Source organism: Vidua chalybeata, chromosome 22 (assembly GCF_026979565.1).
Source record: "Vidua chalybeata isolate OUT-0048 chromosome 22, bVidCha1 merged haplotype, whole genome shotgun sequence".
NCBI lineage: Eukaryota > Metazoa > Chordata > Aves > Passeriformes > Viduidae > Vidua > Vidua chalybeata.
Genome location: NC_071551.1, coordinates 4,691,188 through 4,713,363, shown reverse-complemented (window position 1 = coordinate 4,713,363; position 22,176 = coordinate 4,691,188). Strand labels below are relative to the sequence as shown.

Here is a 22,176-nt window from a genome sequence, read left to right as displayed (position 1 = left end):
CCCAGAGGCCGCCGGTGTGTGACGACGACAACACCCGATACCAGGGCCAGCGGAGCGGGGAGCGCTGCCGTGTCCTGTGGCAAGCACATCTCTCTCTCTCAGGATTTTTTATTGAGGTGCACAGAGAGAAATGAAAGAGAAAACAATTTCTACTTCTGCTCCTTGTTTTTCTCTTGTAGAATGTGTTTGGAGAATTGTTTACCCAGAGTAAGCACTTGGTTGGATCATGGTGGATTGTTTGGGCCTGATGGCCAATTGGATCCACCTGTGTCTGGGCTCTGGAGAACAGGGTCACGAGTTGTGAAGAGATATGATAGTTAGAGAAAGTAGCGTGTAGTATTTAATATCATCTTTTATATATCATATTAATGTATTATAACATAATTATAATAAAGAAATCATTCAGCCTTCTGAAATGGAGTTAAACATCATCATTCTTCCCATTAGGTTCGCCGACATCTACAACAGTGTCCCTCATCCCGCATCTCGCCGGGTACCGGCCGAGCATCCCGGGCGGGGCTGCAGTGCCGCCTCCCGGCCCGGCGCGGAGCGAGAGGCGGCCCCGCCGCTCCGCCCGCCCCGCTCCGCCCCGGAAGGCTCGGAGCGCCCGCCCGGCGCCGCCGCGATGCTGCAGCTGCGGGACGCGGACGAGTCCGGCCCGGCCGGCGGCCCCGGCAGCCCCGGCAGCCCCGGGGCCGCCACGCTGGTGCCGGGGGGGGCCGGGCCGCCCTTCGAGCCGGCCGCGCCGCCGCCCCGGCAGACGCTGCGGCCGCTCGGTGTCCGCACCGCGGGCCGCGCCGGCCGCCTGCGCCAGTACTTCGTGTTCCGGGTGCGCGCACGGGAGGGGAGCGGGGGCGGCCGCGGCCCCCGCCCGCACGCCCTGACCTCTGCCTTCTCCCCCCGCAGCCCGGCACCATCGAGCAGGCGGTGAGCGAGATCCGCGTGGTCGTGCTGCCCGCCGAGGACGGGGAGGTGCAGAGCGTGTGGCTGCTCACCGAGTGAGTTCCGCGGCGGGGTGGGACGGGCGCTCCGGGCGGGGGAGACGAGAGCCAGGGCAGCCTCGGCCCCGCGTTGTTGGTCCAGAGCTGCACAGCCCACAGCGCTGTTCTGTGTTAAACCTGGGGAATATTATTTCGTGTACAAGGCCCGGAATTGCCCAGGCTGGCTGCAGCCATCATTATTTCATTATTTCGTTATAACGAGACCAACGCTCCCGAGTTAACCCGTTAGGAAATCCAGTCCCACAGAGAACCCACTCCTGCAGTAAAGCGTGGGCATAGCTTGAACAAACTGTCCCAAAGCCGCGTGTGTGCAGCAGGGCACAGAGCCTCAGCCCTGCACTGGCCCTGCTGATACAAAGCAAAGTAACAGAAAATACAGCGTCACCAAGACTTCAGATTTGTTCTCCTCAGCAATTCTTTCTGCCAAGCTCTTGAGTGTTTCTAGCCAGGAGACAGAACCACTTAAAGCTCAGTCGTGTTCTCTCCCCAGAATCGATCACTGGAACAACGAGAAGGAGCGCCTTGTCCTCATCACGGACTGGTCCCTCCTGGTCTGCAAGTACAACTTCATCAGCCTGCAGTGCCAGCACGTCACCAGGATCGCCCTCAGCGCCATGGACACCATCTCTGTGGGGGAGTTTGTGTTCCCACCCAAATCTCTCAACAAGTAAGCAGCCACAGGCACGTGTTATTGGGAACAGATTGAGCTGTCAGCCTGACCACTGGAATGGTCTGAGAATTCTTCCTTTTGTTTGCTTAACTTTGCAAACAATTCCTGAAGCTTTACTAGAAGACCTCAGGGTAGCTGCTGGTAGCTGGGGTGGTGACTAGTTGTACAAACAGCAAGTTGCTCAAGGACTTTCAAGATAAGATGAGTAGATTTGGGAGCAGAAACTCCTCACCATTACATAATGCAGTAAGTAGTAGTAACACCACCTTAGCATGAGTAGAAAGCTGTGAGTGGCAGGTCCCCTGTACACAGGAGCTGTCACAGGCTGTGAAGGACGGCCAGGATGTCCAAGGTGCTTCACCTTCTTGATCTCAGCTCATAAGAATGTCCCTTTGACTTTCCAGGGGCTGAATTACTGCATTTCTTACCTTCAGTAAAATTTACTATCACTTATATTTCAAGTTAGCTTCTGCTTCCAAGTAGGTCTTTTCCAGACAGAACATTTTTAGTTAACCTTGCTCAGAGACAAGTTTTACCCTGTTCATTCTGCACTATCAGGAGGGAAGGTGTCGGTATCCGCATCCAGTGGGACAAGCAAAGCCGAGCCTCCTTCATCAACAGGTGGAACCCCTGGTCCACCAACATCCCCTACGTGACCTTCACCGAGCACCCCATGGCAGACGCTGACGAGAAGATCTCGTCCCTGTGCCGGGTAAGGAGCTGCTCCAGGCAGCTCACTGAGCTTGTAGGGTAGACACAACTTGGATTATTTTTAAGCAATACATTAATTAATCAAACAAAATCAGTTACATCAGAGGTAGAACTTGGAGCTCCATCTCCCCAGTCTCCAAATTTTGACTTGCAAGGTGGCCCTACTGCCTACATTTGCCAGGCACCCATAACTGGCTGAAACGCAGAGGAAGCCAAAACTTCCCAAGGTGCAGAGTCATGTAAAACCCAAAAGCAAATGGATCTAGGGCTGTTTCTGTTCTTACTTACCTGACAGGCTGTTGGACTTTTCATCTAGGACTGCCAGCTAATTAACAGACACTTTAATTGCTCGCTAAAAACCTTCACCAAGGTGGTTCTCTGTTCTTTCTGTAACAGCTGCTTCCCTGTGAAAATTTGACTAAAATTAGAACACTATTAAGCATAACACATCAGTGAGCAGGGCAGAACCACAGAAATAAACACCTGGTCACTGATAAATCTCTCCCCTGTTTAAGTCACACATCAGCAGTGTCCTGTGTGAAATTAACTGAATCACTGAGGTTAAATATCAGACTGTGACTATCACAGCCCATAGAGCCGTGACAGCTACAGCTTTAATGCTAATCATTCACCATTCCCTATCAGCAGCTGCTTAACAGTTTGCAAAACAATGCAAAAGCAAGGTGATTTCTTTTCTTCCAGCTGGAAAACTTTCAAACGCAGCTGATCCAGGCTGTGAAGAAAGCCCACAAGGAGGGCCCAGTGCCAGGAAGCACTAACGGGGTGTTGGTGCTGGAGCGGCCCATCCTCATCGAGACCTACCTGGGACTGATGTCCTTCATCAACAACGAGGCCAAGCTGGGCTACTCCATGACAAGAGGCAAAATTGGATTTTAAACCCCCCTGTGTATCGGCTGTTCAAGGGCAAGTGAGTTGCTGGTGGTGCCCTGGGGAGAGGGTGCTGAGGGCAGAGCACGTGATAAAGCAAAGTTGCCAGGGGAAGGAAAGGAAAAGGGAAGGGAAGGGGGACGTTGTAGGATAGTTCCCAGGTTGTTTGGGGAATGCACAGGTTGGATTTGAAGCAGGGTGGTGCCAGTCGTGTGTTTTGTACCTGATTTACAGCCCTCACTGGTCCTTACGCAGAGTGAATGAGCCGTGGTGTGTTGTGTGTCCCAGTGCCTGCTCTTCCCAGTCCATGAAGTGCCACTGGAACCTGCTGAAACCCCCAGTGCACAGCAGAACCTTTGTGCCACGGCCCTGCTGTATCCCTGCGTACGGTGTCAAATCCTGTCGTGTGCTTGGGACTGCTTTGTGTTGTTTCAGAGGAATTGCTGTTCCAATCACCATGATCTCAGTGCTCTGATTAATGCCTGTTAGGAATTTTCAAAGCTGTCAGTCAGTCTTTAACAGTATTTGCTAGCTTTTGCTAAAGCTGCACTGTTCCACCTGCTCAGCAGCAGTTAGTGAACTCAATATGCATTTCTGAGCTTCTTGTAAAATCTCTCTAAGAACCTATTGGAACTTCCTCTCTACTTCTGTTTCTTTGCTGCAGCCACAGATTAAAGACTGTTGTGAGAGAACGTTGCCAAAAGCCTCACAAACACGTTTGCCTTCAAAGATGTTCTTTGTAGAACTGAAAAGGAATTCTATTTTGGTTAGATTGATACTCTTAGCCATTTTTCTTAAATCCACTCTAGTTTGGGCCAGGACTTTGTAATGGAGACAGAGAAAAGTTTCAGCACTGTGTGTCAGCCTTGGTTCATACATTCCTGCACTGAACCTTTCATCCAGGGATGAAATTCAGAAGCAACCCAAGAGATTACAGCTGTAATTGCTCAGGAGGTGACTCTAACAAGCTTTTTCCTTGTGCATGACCTTCTCTCTGTGCCCTTTCATCAGAGCAGTTATCTGCTGGATGAACACTGTGCTGCAGTGGTGGGGTTTTTTGACCTTAATGTAGGTGGGTGTTTGTGCAGTTGGTCCTAACTCCAGCTTTCCAAGCTTCTCCATGCATTTTCTAAGTTCCCTGTTCAATTTTCATTAACCTTGCAGTAAAGTTAAGATTTCAACTCTTACTTGGTATTCGTTCTTCATTTTCTGGAGACTGAGGCTGTGAAATTAGGTAATAAAAGAAAAAAAAAAATCCAGGAAATTCCTAAATAAGAGGTTCCCTCCTTGGAAGGGCAGGGGAAAACAAGGAAGGATATCCAACTGCTCCTTCCCTGCCAAACCATCCACTCCTATTTGGCACCAGAGCTGGGACAAAAACTCCCATTTCAGTTACCTGTAATTCAGCATCTTGAAGTGTCAAGTTGTGATCCCTCTGGCAAAGATTCCATGTAATAGACCCACAGTGGCCCAGGCACAGTTACTGTCACCCAAAATTATTTGTGTGCAAGTAACAGTTTCCTTGTGCTGGGATAAATCAGTATATCATCACATCACTGATCACACTGAAACAGACTTTCAAGTGCAGAGGTGTAGGTTTATAGTTTGTAACTATCAAAATATTTATTGGAAATAGAAAATTTAAATAATAGCTATACATTATATATACACAGAGCTACAGTTTTAGAAAATAAGGGTTCAGAGTTGAAAAAGATAACTCCCTCAAGACTGAGGTTTTCTTGCAATAAACACTCATTCCTTACATTTCACTTGCTACATCACTTCATTCAAATGCAGTCACAGTATTTCACACACTGAGCTTGGAGCTCCTTCAAATAAATAACTTATAAATACAAACACTTCAGACTGGGCAACAGGTTTTCACTCCTTTCCTCTTTCTTCCTCAGACCTGGGAGCAGTTTTAATGCGTTTTAGTTACTTTATTTTACCTCTTCTCTTTCCAAGTAACACACACAGAAGTTGTCCTTACTCAGGAGCAGCATGGAGTCCCCACTGGAATGCCAGGAGAGAGACATGATCTGGAAGTCACCTGCAGGAAGAGATCAGAGTGTGTCAGCAAGGAGCTGGCAGCCCATCCTCCTGCTGGAGGAAAAGGCAGCTGGAATCAGCCACACAAATCCCTGCTGGCCCCGTGCTGTGCCTGAGACATTTCCTGTGTCTCACTATGAAACTCCTCTTTTCCTGAGGGAGAAAACACCTGTTTTTAAACAGCTCCAAGAACACACCTGAGCTATTTCCAGGATAACACTTGGATTAATTTATAAATGCAACAATATTTTTCACAGAGTCTGGATTCTTTGCTTCTTTTCTGTCAGGGTTGGGATTAAATTGTGAGACAGTATTTCTTGTTGAGACTCAGATATTTATTAGTTCTTATCCATGTCACAGTCTCACAAACCCTGAGTTCGACAGCACTTCACTCTAACAAACTAAAAATGGAACTGTATCTCTCTCTCTCTACAAGGCCTTTTAAGGATTAACTGTCCAATTAAGAAATGACACCTAAATTATTTGTACTTTTAACCCAATAACCAACTACCATTGGCTCACAATGCAGACTTTTTTATCCAATTACACAAAACCACCCAAACCCATGGACGAGAGGGACAAGGAGAGGGACAAGGAGAGGGACAAGGAGAGGGACAAGGAGAGGGACAAGGAGAGGGACAAGGAGAGGGACAAGGAGAGGGACAAGGAGAGGGACAAGGAGAGGGACAAGGAGAGGGACCAGCCTTCACCCTAAAACCTCCATCTTGCTTTATATATATTCCTATATTCTAACCCTTAAACTCTAAGTTTTCCACCCTGTGATGTCACACACTTCTATTCAAACTCCACAGCCACAATCCCAGTTCTGGGATTGTTCCATTTTGGAAACCTTCTCCACGGCCTCAGATCAAATGCAGTGTTCTCTTGGGGGTCAGTGCCTGTCAGCACAGAAAGTCTAAAATTCTCAGCCACCAGGGTTCCAACAACTGAGCAGCTGCTGAGAGGTTGTGGCAGCTGCTGCTCACCTTCCCCAGGCACCTGCACGACGACGCAGCCAGCTGGGGACCACAGGTACACTCTGCTGCTGCCCGTGCACACAGCCAGGCGGGGCTGGCAGGGGTCCCACTGGAAACACTGGATGGTGCACAGCTGCTCCAACACCACTGCCAGCTTCAGCTTCCTGATGTCCCAGATCCACACAGCGTTGGGAATGTTATCTGCAGAGGAAGGAGCAATTGTGTGCTAGCTGGAGGATAAAAGGATCACGCGTGGTTTTTCTAAATGCACAGGAACAAGCAAATTCGTACTACGCAAATCTTTAAGTACACCCCAGGGTTAGCACCACTTGAGTTTTGCCAAGCAGAGCCTTCAGGAAATATTGCAAAAAAAGGTAAAAGTGATCTAGTCCATCTCCCAGTCCTTTCCTGGCTTTTATCATTAGTCTGTCTGATGGGTTTTACACCTGACCCAGAGCTTTGGCATTCAGGCACAAACAGCCCCTCAGGACCAAAGGGAAAAATGGAACATTAATTCCATGACTTTCACTATTCAGGAAGTCAGAATTCCTCCTGCTATAAGTTGTGCAGAGATCTGCCTTTTAAGAGACCCAGGCTGTAAGTGGGAAGATTTGTTTCATTTTCAATACAGTGAGCTCACACAAGCTTGAAGAAATAGAAAACCCCCCTATTTTCATTAAATACAGAGCCAAGGCTGAGTTCATGCCCTGACCAGCAGTTCTGGCAGCTCACAAGAGTTAACACACACTAGAAGACAGGCTGGGATTCCTCTGTAGTTAAATATCTCACAACAGAGCTGATTTTACAGGGCCATGACTCTTTTTATAGTGCAAAGGATCATTTCTGCTAAGGAAAGCCCCCACATGCCCCACATGGTTTCCCCTCTACGGCAGGGCAGTCGGAACTTACCATTTTTGGTTGCCAGGAAACAGTTATCTGCACTGAAAGCCAACATCCCAACTCCCACTTTGGGATTTGCCCTGTCAGCAACTGGTTTGATGTACTGTAAAGAAACTGGTACCTGGGAAATGTCATCTGGAATGGGAAATAAAAACATTTCACTAATGAGCCATTTCATTTACATCCAACTGTTAAAATCCCTCATCTCTGAAGTGATAGGACCATATTTTACTCTTCTCCAAGATGTTCTAATCAAAATTTCAATTGCTTTAAGATACTACATTTTCACACAGCCACCCTACTACTATTCCTGCCCTCCTAGAGAAAAGGAAAGGCTGGAAATTCAGGCAAGACTGAGATTAAATCAGGAAAATTAGGAGAGATTAGTTTTTCTACTACCTTTTAACTAGTATTTCAAATACTGTCAACCAAAGGTGATTTACAGTGCCACAAAGACTGAGACTGATTTTTACTGCCCTAGAGAACATCCAGAGGATCTGTTCCACCGTCCAAGGGGCAGAGTTCACCTACAATGTTTATTTAAAGACTTCCCAAGGCAAACTCAAGTGTCTGGTTTGAGTAAACTTTGGCTTACATTTACTCTGTGTGCTGAAGAGAGAACTAGCCAATGCTCTTGTTGGAGGGAAAGAAAGTCTCTCTGTGCCAACAGTTGGGGATTTCTCCACTTCTTTATACACAATCTACAAAGAAACAAGTGAGAGCTCTACAGAAGGGCCTCGGAGAGTTTGAACATGGGCTCTTACCAAATACCCACATCCCACTGGCTCATTTGCACATTTAGTACATCTCAGTATCCCCTAGTTCATCAGCAGAGGAAAGGGCAGTAGGCAGATCTGGAATCCAGTATTCCCCATGAATCATGGGCCATTTGGAACCATGATCAGAAAAAACACTCTGAAGAATAAGCTTGAGGTAGTGCACCTCATTCATTATTTCTGACAGCAAATTAAATCATCCCCATTACAGTGGGAACATGAATCTCATTTTTACAACCAAAAATCTTTAATCTGATTCTGTCACAAAGTGCAGTGCTGCAGAAGGAAAATAGCAAAAATATTTTAGTGTGCCTGCAACATGCTCCCAAACACAAGCACCAGGATAAAACACAGCAACTGCAATTCCTGTCTGTGTAGTGGAGATTAACAGAGCTATTTCCATTTGTTTTCCATGACATATTTTACACCTAACTGGAAGTTAAGGCATTTTTCAGCCGTGAGAAGCTTTGCTGAGGTGCTTTAATGGCTCGTGCCTGGCTTCTGGTTAAGAGGCAGAGTCATGTGAATATTGTAGGCTTATAATCCACACACAAACTCTTCCAGGAGGTCTGTTCACTCCCTCTGCAATGGCAAACAGCACCACACACGTTTCTTGTTAGCTCCAGGGATGAGATCAGCTCAGGATTTGGGAACAGCAGCTCTGCACCTGCTGCCAACAGCCCAGAATCTGTCAGACCTTGCAGGTACAGGTATAAAGGATAAAAATCAATGCTGATAGATGTTCCAGGAAATGCCCTTTAGGTGAGCTGGATGAGCTTGTCCACACAGGATGGAAAATCTGAACACAATCCAGTTCCAGCACTGTTTAAAGTTAGGAATTGTATAAAGCTGAGACAAATCTCTCCTGTTCAGTTTTCCAGTTTGCCATCAGCTGCACGCCCAAATCTGTAATGCAGCCACCACCTACACCCAGAATACACTGGCACATGACAGGAGCATCTGAGAATCTATTACTGCTCAGGAGAGACGGTCACAGACACATATTTCATCAAATTTGAAAGGATTCCCACATTTTTGTTACATTCCCAGGTTGCAGTTTCCCAAGCCCTGGCAGAAAAAAACGGAAAAAAGTCTCCAGAATGAAATGGATTAATCAGCATCTTTCAGATACAAACAGCAGCACACAGGCTCTGCTAAAGTCTCCATGGATTTGGGATCCACACTTACAGTCTTTTTGCTGGTAATGGTTGCTGGATGCTCAAGCTCTGTGATCTTCCTCCACGTCACATGGTTCAGGATACGCACCTGGCTCAGGAAGAGTGGCAAGGGGAGACTGTTAGGGCAAAGTTCTTCAAATGATTTAGATAAAAGAGGCAGGAAACACTTGTCACCTTTTCATCAAAGCTGCCAATGGCCAGGAACTGGCTGCTGGGACTCCAGGCGATTGATTTGATGCCCAGGGGCCACTGGTAGGCGCGGTAGGAGGAGAGCAGCCGCCCATCGAGGGAGTACAGCAGCACCTTGTACTGAAACACAGCAGAGCCACTGTAATCCAGAAATGCTGCTAAAAACCACAGGCAGGCAAATCATCCTGCCAAACTCTGCCTGCTTAACATGCAGCAAGTTAATTACAAAGGTACAAATGGTCTCTTATCTATGAGGTAAGAGGTTTTGTTGCTCTATTTTTGGATGAATACTTTCAGTAACTGTAAAATCACTGTGCACTGCAATGTCAGTACAGCTGTAGAAGACTCTTCCATTATTCTTTCATTATTTCAACAGCAGCTTCTGCAATGTTTACAATTTTTTGCAAGATAAATTAAAAATAATTTGCTGTTATTGAAGATTTAAAGAACAGCGACATCCACTTGCAAGGACACCCATCCCCAATACAAGTGTAATATTTAACAAAAGCTGGACTCACACCCTTTTATGTTCAAAATAAACATTTTAAACACTAATTATTTTAGTCACTGCTTTATACAAGATGGCCAAAGACCAGCTTGAGCTCTTCAGTAAAATAATCTGCTTTTCCTCTTACCTCCAGGCAAGTGTCCCACGCTGCCAGCACACAGCCATTGGGAGCCCATTCAATCCCAAACAGATCCTGGGTTTCAGTGTCAAAATGCTGCCCACAAAAGAGAAACCACAAAACCATTTGAAACATGTCAACAAATCCTGTTGCATCTAAGCTGACAGAATGCTCAGTTTTAACCTTTCAAGGGCTACCACAAACACAAAAGAGCTTTTTGCATGCCAGAGTAGCAACAAAAATATTTCCTCTTGTAATACATGCTGCATTTAGTAGATCTTTGATCCCCTCCACCGAAAAGCTAAAAGTTTCTGTATCTTCAAACAAACAGCATTTCGTAAGAAAATTAAATTAGGTACACTAAATCAGTCAAAAACCAAAGAAGACTAATTCCTTGTCTTAAAGCCCAGTACAGGATCTGTACTGGGATCCCTTGCAGTAAGGAAGGGACCTTACAGCTCATCTCATCCTATGGGCAGGGACACCTTCCACTACCCCAGGTTGCTCCAAGCTCCATCCAACCTGGCCTTGGACACTTCCAGGGATGGGACAGCCACAGCTTCCACCAGGTTCATTAGGGAAGAGCTCAGGAACATGGCAAACATTTAGGGGTATTTCCCAAATTTTCTCTCAGCTTCTGGTGAGGCTCAGAATTCCCAAATTAGAGGTGGCACAAGATACAGACAAGTTCTTAGTGAGGTTTAATTGTTCAGATCCAGCCCGTGGCCAATGCCACCCTCCATGGACTGATCCCATGTGTGACCAGTTTATATCACATGTCCCAAGTACCAAGCACTTGCTACTCTCACTGTTTCTGATGGAGTAGTGTGCAATATGTGCAGGTGACCTCCAGAGCAGAGTGGGAGCAGAGGCAGAGCTTACCCTGAGGAGCTGCCAGTTTCTGCACACGAAGATGCTGATGAAATCCTTGCAGTCACGTCGCTCCGCCACAGCCATGTAGCGCCCATCCTTGGTGAAAGCCACCCCTGCCACGGGACAGATCAATTAAAACTGGCTTAAATAGAAATCAGACAGCAAGGCAGAAGAGCTGATGAGTCTTCAGCAAGGCACAGTTACTCCCAATTCAAAGCAGAACTAAAAGAGGAGACAGAATCTCTTCACAGAAGGTCACATTAATCAAGGCATAGCACAGTGAAGTTACTGATTCACTGTGTCAGCAATTTTTAAGTTCAGAATGTACAATTTCTCAGGATGCAGAGCTCCAGAATGCTTCAAAACACATCTAACCACTGACAGTTGTTATATAAACCCAACAGATTTCAAATAACCACTTCATTTAGCCTGGCTAAATGGATCAGTTATGCAACCATCGGGTCTCCACCAACTCCCAGGCATTGCTCCCCATCCTCCTGGATTTTACATGGAATACATAATTGTCTTTGTCATCTCTGGGATACAAGCCTTGGGCAGGAAACTGCTTACCACAGCCATGTGGTCTGACAGCCCTGACACAAGCTTCCCTTTCCAGCCTTTCCATATGCAGAAGATGACAAAAGTCACTTTGGATTAATGTTTTTCATCGCGAGCACGTCCAGTATAATTTAATGTCTTAAAGGATCCCTCAGAGGCAAACACAACACAGATGCACATGTGAAGAGCAGGCACATGGATCAGCTGGAATCCTTCACTCACACACCACAACCTTGCTGCAGGTGCTGCTCAGAAGGGACGGGACCAGACCCTGTTCCCAAAAATGGGATTTGTGGTCACATTAAAGTAATTTTCCCTTTCTGCCACATTAAAGGACCATTCCCAGCTAGGTGTGTGACACTTACCTTGCTGGCATGCTTTGGGGTACTTGATGTAAGACACAGACTTGGTGCACAAGGACCACACCGTGATTCGCAGCTGGCACAGAGACAGGGAGCAGTTTTGGTTATAAAAAAAAAAAAAAAAAAATCAACAGAAAACATCAACCTAATTCAGCAACACAAAGTGGATCAATGAACCTTCTATGATTAATTAATTCTGCAGTTATTTTGTATAACACAATGACCTGGGAAACAGCTTTTCATTCCCAATTTCTGGCAGTTAGCAGGGAATTTACCCCAAGCTTACACAAGTACTCTAGATGGGGATACAAAATTCACACCACTGATATGGAGAAAACCTCTTCACAAACACTGAAGTTCCTGACATTAGCACAAACATCTTCCCAATCTATTGCCCAGAGTCACTTTGCAGTTGGAAAAACTGATTCATCACAGAATCTGGAGGAGAGATGGGGAGTTTCCTGCCTTTATGAATGGATGCTAAGTTACAGCCCCTTCAGAACACTGTATCCCCTGGGGAAAGGCCCTTGAGTATGAACATTGAGCTGTATTTTACAACATTTAGAAACCCTCAGCTTTGATGGCTGGTTTGTGTTTTGCCCTTCCCTCCTCAGGCACACACAAGGAGGCACCCTTACAGAATTACCAAAAAATTCAGACACCCAAAACCTGCTATGCAAAGCAAGGCTTTACACTGGTGTTTGGGGGATTTCTGGAGAACTGTGCCTCCACAAGCACCAAGGCAGACCCAGCCTCCCCACAGCTCCCCAAGGTCACAGCTGCACTCCAGGCTCTGCCTTGCCATCTGCACATTACCCAATTAAAAACAAATACTCCCTCTCCCTTAGCAACGGCAGCCCCAGACACATGGGCATTCACCAGGATGGCACGTGAACCTTTGCATTTGGAGCTGGAGCAAGGAATGTTTCCAGGGTCAGGTTTTTAACTTGTGCTTTCCTGCATTTTAGTGCACCAAGGAACAGCTACAGGTAGGACTTTTGCCAGTGAAGCACCTCTATCGCAAAGGTGCCTTTCCCTGAACTACTGAACACCAAAATTAATTCTGATCCAGTATGTAAAACACCAGCACTGTGCCCATTTCCTCCCCCTCCCACACCCCACACAGCCCAGCAGCACCCCAGCAGTCTCAGGAGGAAGGTTCTCCTACACCTTTTTGCAGGTCTGTCCTCAACACACCTTCTCCTTCCCTGAAGGAGCTGGCACTGCTCAATGGTGACAAAGGATGCTGAGGGAGCAGCCCAAGGATCTGCTTCACTGGTAATCTGCAGGCTCTGTGTTGCAACAGAAGCTGGAGGTTTTTCCCTTGCTGACATGATCAGTTTTGGTGGGAAGCAGAATTCAAGGGATTTACAGAGTTCAAACCAAGCTTCGGAATCCCAATAAACACTGCCTCCCCATCAGAGATCCACGGAATCCCAAACAGACCCTTCTGCCTTACACGTCAGGAAACTTCTGAGATTTGAAGAAGTAACACAGAAATCTTTTCCCATGGAATTACAGAATTATTTGGGCTGGAAGGGACCTTAAAGCTCATCTTGTCCCAGCCCCTGCCATGGACACAGACACCTTCCAGTAGACCAAGTTGCTCCAAGCCCTGTCCAACCTCACAGGGAAGGATTTTCCCAGTATCTCACCTAACCCTGCCCTCTGTCAGTGGCAAGCCATTCCCCCCTGTCCTGTCACTCCAGGCCCTTGGAAACTGTCTCTCTCCATCTTTCCTGTAAGCTCCCTTCAGGCACTGGAAGGCCACAGTGAGGTCACACCAAGGCTTCTCCTCTCCAGGTGAACAATCCCAACTCTCCCAGCCTTTCATCCCAGCAGAGCTCCTCCATCCCTCTGATCATCCTGAGACCCCCTCTGGACTCACTGCAGGAGCTCCAGGTCCTTCCTGTGCTGGGACCCCAGGGCTGGAGGCAGCTCTGCAGCTGGGGCCTCACCTGGGCAGGGCAGAGGGGCAGATTCTCCTCCTCTAAGTTCAGCATCTCCTGGAGGAACCCACGAGATGAACATTAATCAACTTTTATCCCTGGGGCCGCTCACTTCCGGCCACCCAAAGCCAGCGCTGTCAGTCTGCTCCTCAGGCAAGATTTACTTTAAAAATACCAACACAATGCCTCCACACATTCCCCTGCAGCAACTGCAGCACTGAAATGCTGCTGGGGACTATTAATTGCAGCCCTAAATGCACTGGCTGCCCTGCCTGCCCTGAGCAAAACACACAGCACACATTCTCCAGCCACTTAATACAAGCTTAGCAGCTGCAGGCTTCGAATGCTGAGGGCTGGATCATCATTTTTCCTGACAAAGGCATCTGAGTGCTGCTACTCAGCCTCATGAACAGCTCCCCTGGCCTGCTGGGCATCAAACAGACTTCCATCCTGGACCACACTGGCTGCTCCAAGCCTCAGGAGGCAACACTTTGCTCCTCATGTTGAGCTCAAGAGCACACAAATCTCTGGAGATGGGACACAGCACATCCCATGCTGAGTTCCCACTGTCAACCAAGGTCCAGCCAGAGAAAAGGCAAGGCCATCTTTGTTTCAAAATATTTCTGCATCCATCTGTGCTCCATCATGAAGCCACAGAATCATTTAGGATGGAAAAGCCCTCAAAGACCACTGAGTCCAACCATTTCCCCAGCACTGCCAAGGCCACCTTTAGACCACGTCCCCAAGTGCCACATCTAAATGTCTTTTAAATCCCTCAAGGGATGGTGACTCCACCCCTCCCTTCAGGGGCCTGTCCCATTGCTTGACAACCTTTTCCATGAAGAAATTTTTCCTAATATCCAACCTAAACCTCCATTTGCTGTAAAAACAGCAGCTTTTCCAAGAGGGTCAAGCTTTGTGAAGGAGGACAGTAATGGTTTTCCTGTTCTTCACTGCTGAGCACATGCTCCTGGCACTGGATCACAGTGCCATCACACCCTGATACTGCTGAGGGGGCACTGCCCTGCCCTGTGTGCCCCAAAACACCTCTGCAGCACTGGGGAGAGCCCACAGGGCACAGCCAGCACACATTTCATGGCACAGTCACACATACAAAAATACAGCTGCAAAAACCCAGACTACAACTAAACAAGATGCCTCAAAGCAAAAGCAAATAAGCAAAGCCCTCATCTTCACTCCATCTATCAGCCACAACACACCTTTAACATCTAACAAGACCATAGAATCACAGATCATCTTGAAGATCATCTTGTTTCAAATCCTCTATTCACAGATTCATTGAGGTTGGAAAGGATTATCAAGTCCAATCCAACCTGAGCCTGATCCCTACTTGTCACCCAGCCCAGAGCACCAAGTGCCACCTCCAGGGATGGGGATTCCACCACTCATCTCCCTGGGTAGCACCTTACAATGCCTGACCACCTTTCCCATGAAGAAATTCCTCCTGATGTCCAACCTGACCCTTCCCTGGCAGAGTTTGAGGCTGTGTTCTCTCATCCTGTTGTTGTCTGTTCAACTCCACTCTCCCCTGCAAGGGCTGCAGGCTCAGAGGGAAGCATACAGATATATTCTATAATTCATTGTAACTTCTCATCCAACTGACACAACTTGATGGTTTGGTCTATGCTAGGAACATTCAAAACCAAATAATTTTGCTTCTTGAAAGTAGGATCCTTTTCTGTTGTTCCATTTGTGCCCACTCAGACATTCCTACAGAGAAACTCACATTATGTGCTTAATGTATGGATTTCACACCCCCTTCCCTTTACATTGTGTTTACAACTGAATTGTGACTGAAAAGGGAAAACCTTCATATTCCCACCTGGAACATTCCACAATCTCATTTAAGTTGCCAACATAAATGAGATGAAGAAGATTAGAAGGATTATGTCACAGCTTGCACACAGGATCAGGAGCAACAGAAACACCAAAAACACAGAGGGTGAGAAAAGAAACCAAACACTTCAAAAATGACAGGAAATTTCCATTGCTGCCCGTTGCCTTTCTCGGGGAACTCATGGAGAAGAGACAATTGTTTTTATAGAAGGAGAACAGCCCATGGTTAGTCAAGTCTACAGCAAGCCCTTCTCCACGGCTCCTTTTGGGGGATACTTTCTCTTCAGCATAGATGACTCGATTGAGTGGAGTTGTCAAACTCAAATCCTCACAATAATGGTGTCTGAGAAGTTTTCAGCTGTTGTTTTGCAGTGGAAAAACAAACCAAAAGCAGAAGCATTTTTAAAATAGCCTAAAAACAGCTGAGAAATAAAAAGTATTTAGATGGTAACGTGATAAACAGTCTCCAGCGCCGGGCCCAGGACCACGGCCCGATGTTGACAGCTCCAGGCAGGTGGAGGACTGGTGATTTTCAGCAGACAAAAACACACTTTTAAACAACCTACAGCTCAAATGACTGTCAACTCTTGTCCCAGACTTGACTGGGTCACTCGGCCCCCTTACATAGCAGTGTCTGTCAGCACCGGATTTCAGAAGATTATTCGGAGCACATTCCTCGCCAGGAAGCATTTTTCAGCCAATGCAGCCACACACAGTTACTAAGGATCAGCTGGGATACACACAGAAACACACACTTTTCCCTGCTGCTGGAATTCCAAAGAAGCTCCTTAATGCTTAAGGACTTGACATGGAATGAGACAAAGTACGAAGTATGTAGTTTGTAAGCACAGCTCTTCAGAGAAACACTCCGGAACATCTTCGCACTATTTATCCCAAAACATGAGGGCCATGAGGAAGCAGAGAATCACAGAATCCCAGGATGGCTTGGGTTGGAAGGGACCTTAAAGCTCATCTTATCCCACCCCCTGCCATGGGCAGGGACATCTTCCACTAGACCAGGCTGCTCCAAGTCCTGCCCAACCTGGCTTTGAGCACTTCCAGAAATGTGAAGAGGATCCATTTGCTTTCCTTCAGATCCTTCACCTGCAGCTGTTGGTTAAGCTCTACCTGTGCCTGTAAATTCTGGTGGAACAATGGCATTGGAAGGAGTCACATGGGGTTCAACACCTTCCAGAGGACACACTGATAATGTGCAACTGCTTCCCAGAGTGGATTTCAGTAGAGGAGGAACACTGACCACAGAGAAACCCTACAAATTAGCTGATGAATTCCAAGTGTCAAAGGATGGTGCCAGACTCCTTTTTTAGGTGCCAGTGACAGGACAAGGAGCAATGGCCATAAACTAAAACACAACAAGTTCCACCTCAGCATGAGGAAGAATTTCTTTCCATGGAGGGTGGCAGAGCACTGGAACATCTTCTCAGGGAGGGCGTGGAATCTCCCTCTCTGGAGACATTCCAAACCCACCTGCATTAATTTCTGTGTCACCTGCTCCAGATGACCCTGCCTTGGCAGTGGGGTTGGACTGGATGATCTCCAGAAGGCCCTCCCAACTCCAGCTATTCTGTAATGATCATTCTGTAATGATTTTTCTGAGGCACTGGAAAGAAATTAGCACAACCATAACCTTTAAAAAACTCAGGGAACAAGAAACTTCCTTAGGAGCTCTCAGTGGAGTCCACACATTGACCTGAGGAATAACAAGTGGTTACTTGGTGCTGTTTGGAAGTGACCAAAGCCCAGCTGAGCTGGCTGACAGGGAACCCCCAAACCCTCCAGGCAATCACTGGATTTGGTAACACACTGATATTAAATATCCTGAGCACTGCCCACGTCCATCCCCCCAGACTGTGGATTTAGCAGGGAGGGAGTAAACACAGCTCCTTGGCCCTGGCAGCTGTCTGACAACAGCTAATTTAGCAACCTGTTTACAGCTGGAAAGGAAACTTATCCCAACACAGATGCCAACTTGGCAAAGGCTTAATGAAATCCTCTAAGGTCAAACCGAGTTCTGTTGGGAGGCAATAAATCCTCGCTGGTCCACCCCCACATGCACGTGCCACGAGATCTTCTCTGGGAGCCTCACACAGCCCCAGCCTGCAGTTCTGCCTCCTCTGCTGCTGCCTGACCAGCAGGGATGGCTGCACTGCCTCCAGGCTGGAATTCTGGGCTTGTTTTTAAGTTTTATTGCTGCTATCAGGGCCATTCACACCTGGGAAAACCAAGGCCTAAACTTATCACTCCTATCTAGAGGGATGGGGGAGTGAGTCTGTACACACACACACACTGCTGTCCACAGTCATATCCTACTAACACTGGAATTTGTCCCAAAAAAGGGGCAATCTTGCACTGCAGCATGTAAATTTTGTGCTAACCAGTGTTATGACACACGATCCTGTCATCTAAAACCCTTCCACAGGTTTGGAAAGAGTAAATACAAAAAGAAAGTGTCTCACGTGCAGTTCTTGGCTATTTTCTGACCATTCATTGTCAGGAATCATCAGCTCTAATCCAAAAGGTGGAAAAGTCAGAATCCACAAGCCTTCCAACAAACAGACCATCCACAAACCAATTTGGATTCTACATTAGTAGCATTTCCCAATATAGGTCTTAACAAACATTAAAGGTGTTATAATTTTAATTTCACAAGTGGTTCCACCAGCAGTCTGGCTCCTGTGTGTCAAATCAAACAATTAGGAAAATATTTCCAGGATCTGGATCTAAATCTCATCTCACAGCTCAATAAGCCTGTAAGTTTTAATTTTAAATCATTCTGTAACATTTATAGTTTATGGTTTGGGCTTTTTTTTTTAACTAGAAATCCTGAGCTTTTCTCACCGTGCAAGGAACATACTGGATTTCTAAGACTGCTGTGATGAATGCCATCAAAATCAAAACCATCAGGATATGTTCTAAACCACACAATTTTACCTTCAAATTTAAGTGTCTATTTTCTACCTTATCACCAGGAGCAAGAGGACAAAATGTTAGTGGAACAACAAACACCTAACCTGGAATTAACCCGAGTTACACACAGGAGTACAGAGCTGCATCCGTGCTCTCCACCACCGCTGCAGCTTTAAGGGCTGTGGGTTATTTTAGGAGGCAAAGGGCAGACAGCAACATCTGACACCGAGGGGAGCAACCCTGCCTCCACACTCACATGGAACTCGGTGGTGTTGAGGATGTGACGCCCGTCCGGACTCCAGCATGAAGCCACCAATCCCGCGGAGCCCTCGTCGATCTTACAGCGCCAGTCCGGCTGCTCCAAGGACCAGACCTGGGGCAGGGAGCGACCAGACACAGCAGGAAGCATCAGCTCACCCACACCTCTGCTCAGGAGGGCTCCCTGCAGCCGACAAGAGGCTCCTGCAGCCCAGCTCAGGGAGCTCAGGAACACCCAACCACCCGCAGCCATGAGGGACTGGCGCTGGATCCCGCTGCAAAAGTGAGTCCCATACCTCAGGGTGGTCATGGAAATGGCAAAGGATGTGGGGTTGGTTTTTTCTTCTGTGACAAATACATTGAATATCCAACATTTAAATGAGTTTAGTCCATTTAACAAGCTTGCATGTTATCTATTTCCCACTGCAGTAAGAAATTGGTAAGATAATCTCCAATTCTGATCTGTTTTGCTAGATATTTTTATTCTAATTATTCTTTTTCAAACTAAGATGTTTGTTGTGGCTTTCAAAATTCTGGCATGCTGGTTTATCCTCAGACTGTGTTATCAATAACATCAGGTGCCTCAGCAAAGCCTCAGACTAGTGCTGGCTGTTAAGCTCTCACTCACATCACACCCAAATCCCAGCAGGAAACTGGGAAAGGCCTGTCCTGCTTTCATCCTCACCTGGACAATGCCCCGCTTGTACATGGCACACAGGATGAACAGGGAGTCCGAGGACCACTCGAGGTGCTGGATCTGATCCAGGCAGGTGTAGAGCTGGAGGATCTGCAGGGAGCTCGCATCCCGAACCACCAAACGGTGCTGCACACACGAGGCCTGGGGGGGACGGGGACGGGGCTGAGCTGGGGCAGGATGTGGATGGAGCACCAGGGCTGTCCCTGCCAGGCGTGCTGTGATGCCAGGTTTAGCCCAGAGAGGGTCAATGTTGTGTTTAAATTAAAAAAAAAAAAACATCCTCCCTGTGGGTGGTGAGCCACTGGCACAGGTTGCCCAGAGAAGCTGTGGCTGCCCCATCCCTGGAATTGTCCAAGGTCAGGTTGGAGCAACCTGGGATAGTGGAAGGTGTCCCTGAGCATGGCAGGGGCTTTGAACTAGATGAGCTTTAAAGTTCCTTGCTCTCCAAACAGGTCTATGATTCTGTAATTCTATCCTATATGCAGTGGGCTCCACTGTAAACTGCAGTGAGAACTAACCCAGGGGAAAGGGGGTTTTAGAGTAGTAAATAGAATCCTTGACTCCATCACTGCTGAGTAAGTAACTCCAGTTTTTAAAAAAATTACTTTTTATCTTATAACTTTTTTTTTTTCATAGAATCCCTTAAGGTTTGGATTGGGAGGGACTTTAAGTTCATTCACCTCCACCCTGCCATGGGCAGGGACACCTTCCACCACCCCAGGCTGCTCCAAGCCCTGTCCTTGGGCACTTCCAGGATCCAGGGGCAGCCACAGCTGCTCTGGGCACCCTGTGCCAGCCCTGCCCACCCTCACAGAGAATTCCTTCCCAATAGCCCATCTCACCCTGCCCTTTGGCAGTTTGAAGCTGTTCTCCCTTGTCCCGCCTCTCCAAACCGTTGTAAAAAGTCCCCCTCCATCTTCCCTGTAGGCTCCCTCCAGGTACTACTTCATTTAAAGTACTACTTAATTTAAAACAATTCATCTAACAGGTTAAGGTTAATTTAACCTAACCCCGGTCTCCGGTATTGGCCCTTACTGCCTCAAAGCCTCTCGGGGCTCCATCGCTGCCCCGGAGCGTCCGCCCTCAGCCCGGCCCGGCCCGGGGGCCCGAGCAGCGGCCGCTCGGGGGCCCCGCCAACAGCCCCGTGCCGGGCCGCACGGCCCCGCTGACCGCGGCCGAGCACTCACCAGGCATTTTCCGTCGGGGGAGAAGCGGCCCAGGAGCCCCGAGAGCTTGAACAGCTCCGAGAAGTTCATGGCGGGCGCGGCGGCGCCGGGATTCGAACCCGCCGCGCTCCGCCCGCCCCGCTCCGCTCCGCCGGGGCCCGCCGGAAGGGGCGGGGCCGCGCGGGAGGGGCCGCCCCGGGGCACGCCGGGAGTTGTGGTCCCGCGCCCGCCCGGCAGGGGGCGCCCGGCGGCGGGAAGCGCGCGGGAAGGCGCCGCTTTGGTATGCAAATGAGCCGCTAATGAGCCGGGTAATGACGCGGTTAATGAGCTGAGGGGCGAGTTCTCCCTCCTCTCCCTATCCTCAGGGAGCCCTCCCTTATCTGGCGCCTTTCCGCGGGCAGCGTCCCGCGCCCGGAATAGCCCTGACTAATTAACCGGCCCTTCTGGCTAGTTAATCAGCCCTTCGGGCTAATCACTACTGCCGGCTAATTACCGACAGCAATGGGAGCACAGGTGGGATGTCGCGCCAGATTTCCCGGACAGGACAGAGGAACTAATAATTGGAATAGAGATACCCCAGCAAAAAGGATGTGATCTGACTGGAATCAATCAATCAATCAATCAATCAATGTAGGTGTGAAAAACACCAATCACTTGTTTTTTAAAATCTTAAAAGTTTAATAGCAATAAAATAGTTATAAAAAATCGTAATAAAATTAGAGTAATAAAAATGTGGACAATGAGGATTAGGACACTACAAGACAATAAAAAGCAAAGAATTCCGGACGTCCGGATGTTTTTGGGCACTGAGCTGCCAAAAGCATGCCTTGTGAACAAAGGAACAACCCTTAAAAGCAATAACCTGTTGCATATTCATGTATCTCACACATGATGCATAAATTCCTTACAAATTAAGAATTTTTCTGGTTTTTGTCAACTTTTTCCCCTTAATCCTGGTGGTTCCAAAAAGAGGGAGAGAAGGTGGAAGAATGTTTGTCTTTTCCGATAAGGAGGCTGTAACTCTTTATGGGCACTGTCGCTGTTATCTCTGTGCCAAGAGTTTCTGATTATCTTATCCCTTTCTTGAGCCAGTAAAAAAATATCTTACATCGCAGAGTTTCTATTTTAACATTATGTTACAACCTAAAACCATATTTAACACACTGCTTAAAAAGGATCGATGCAGTATTACAAAATAACCCTCCACAGTGCATACAGTGTTCAATTTAACATCTGCGGGGGGCCAATCCCAAAACACGCGTTTTTCCCAGTAGGCACACCAGGGGAGGGGCAGATCCCCGATAACCCCTCCCAGGGAACATACTCCTTCGGGAAACAGCCCCCTCGCCGCACAGCCGGCCCGGGGAGCAGAAGAGCCAAGGGGGAAGGAGGAGGGTGACAGGGATGTCTGTGTTCCCAAAGCACTGCCAGCCTCCCCGAAGCTCTCCTGTTCTGCATCCCCTCCCCGCTGAACAGCCCGGGGGGTGCACAGCTGCCTCCCTTTGTCCCCACGGTGTGTATCCCCGCGATTTTTGGGTGGCGGCGGCCTGGCTTCCTCACATA

The 22,176-nt window shown here is 47.8% G+C and overlaps 2 protein-coding genes across 4 annotated transcripts; one reads left to right on the top strand and one right to left on the bottom strand.

Annotated features, from left to right (window-relative positions):
* The first annotated feature begins 625 nt into the window (after window positions 1-625).
* Window positions 626-5,573, top strand: TPRG1L (tumor protein p63 regulated 1 like). Of its 3 annotated transcripts, none has more exons than XM_053962561.1 (6): window positions 626-829; window positions 907-998; window positions 1,492-1,668; window positions 2,230-2,383; window positions 3,085-3,310; window positions 5,236-5,573. In XM_053962561.1, exons 1-5 carry the CDS (start codon window positions 626-628, stop codon window positions 3,277-3,279), a joined length of 822 nt encoding a protein of 273 aa, XP_053818536.1. In that variant the 3' UTR covers window positions 3,280-3,310; window positions 5,236-5,573. The 3 variants fall into 3 exon arrangements, with proteins under 3 accessions (XP_053818536.1, XP_053818534.1, XP_053818535.1); XM_053962559.1 differs by lacking the exon at window positions 5,236-5,573 and adding an exon at window positions 3,526-4,457; XM_053962560.1 differs by lacking the exon at window positions 5,236-5,573 and adding an exon at window positions 3,505-4,457.
* WRAP73 (WD repeat containing, antisense to TP73) lies at window positions 4,868-20,760 on the bottom strand. The gene is made up of 12 exons (XM_053962558.1): window positions 20,635-20,760; window positions 19,436-19,588; window positions 18,749-18,865; window positions 11,762-11,834; window positions 10,848-10,951; window positions 9,975-10,061; window positions 9,325-9,459; window positions 9,161-9,238; window positions 7,792-7,897; window positions 7,206-7,331; window positions 6,306-6,497; window positions 4,868-5,320 (listed from the first exon to the last, which is right to left on the bottom strand). The coding sequence occupies exons 1-12, from the start codon at window positions 20,701-20,703 to the stop codon at window positions 5,211-5,213; spliced, it is 1,350 nt and encodes a 449-aa protein (XP_053818533.1). The 5' UTR covers window positions 20,704-20,760; the 3' UTR covers window positions 4,868-5,210.
* Window positions 20,761-22,176: the final 1,416 nt, after the last annotated feature.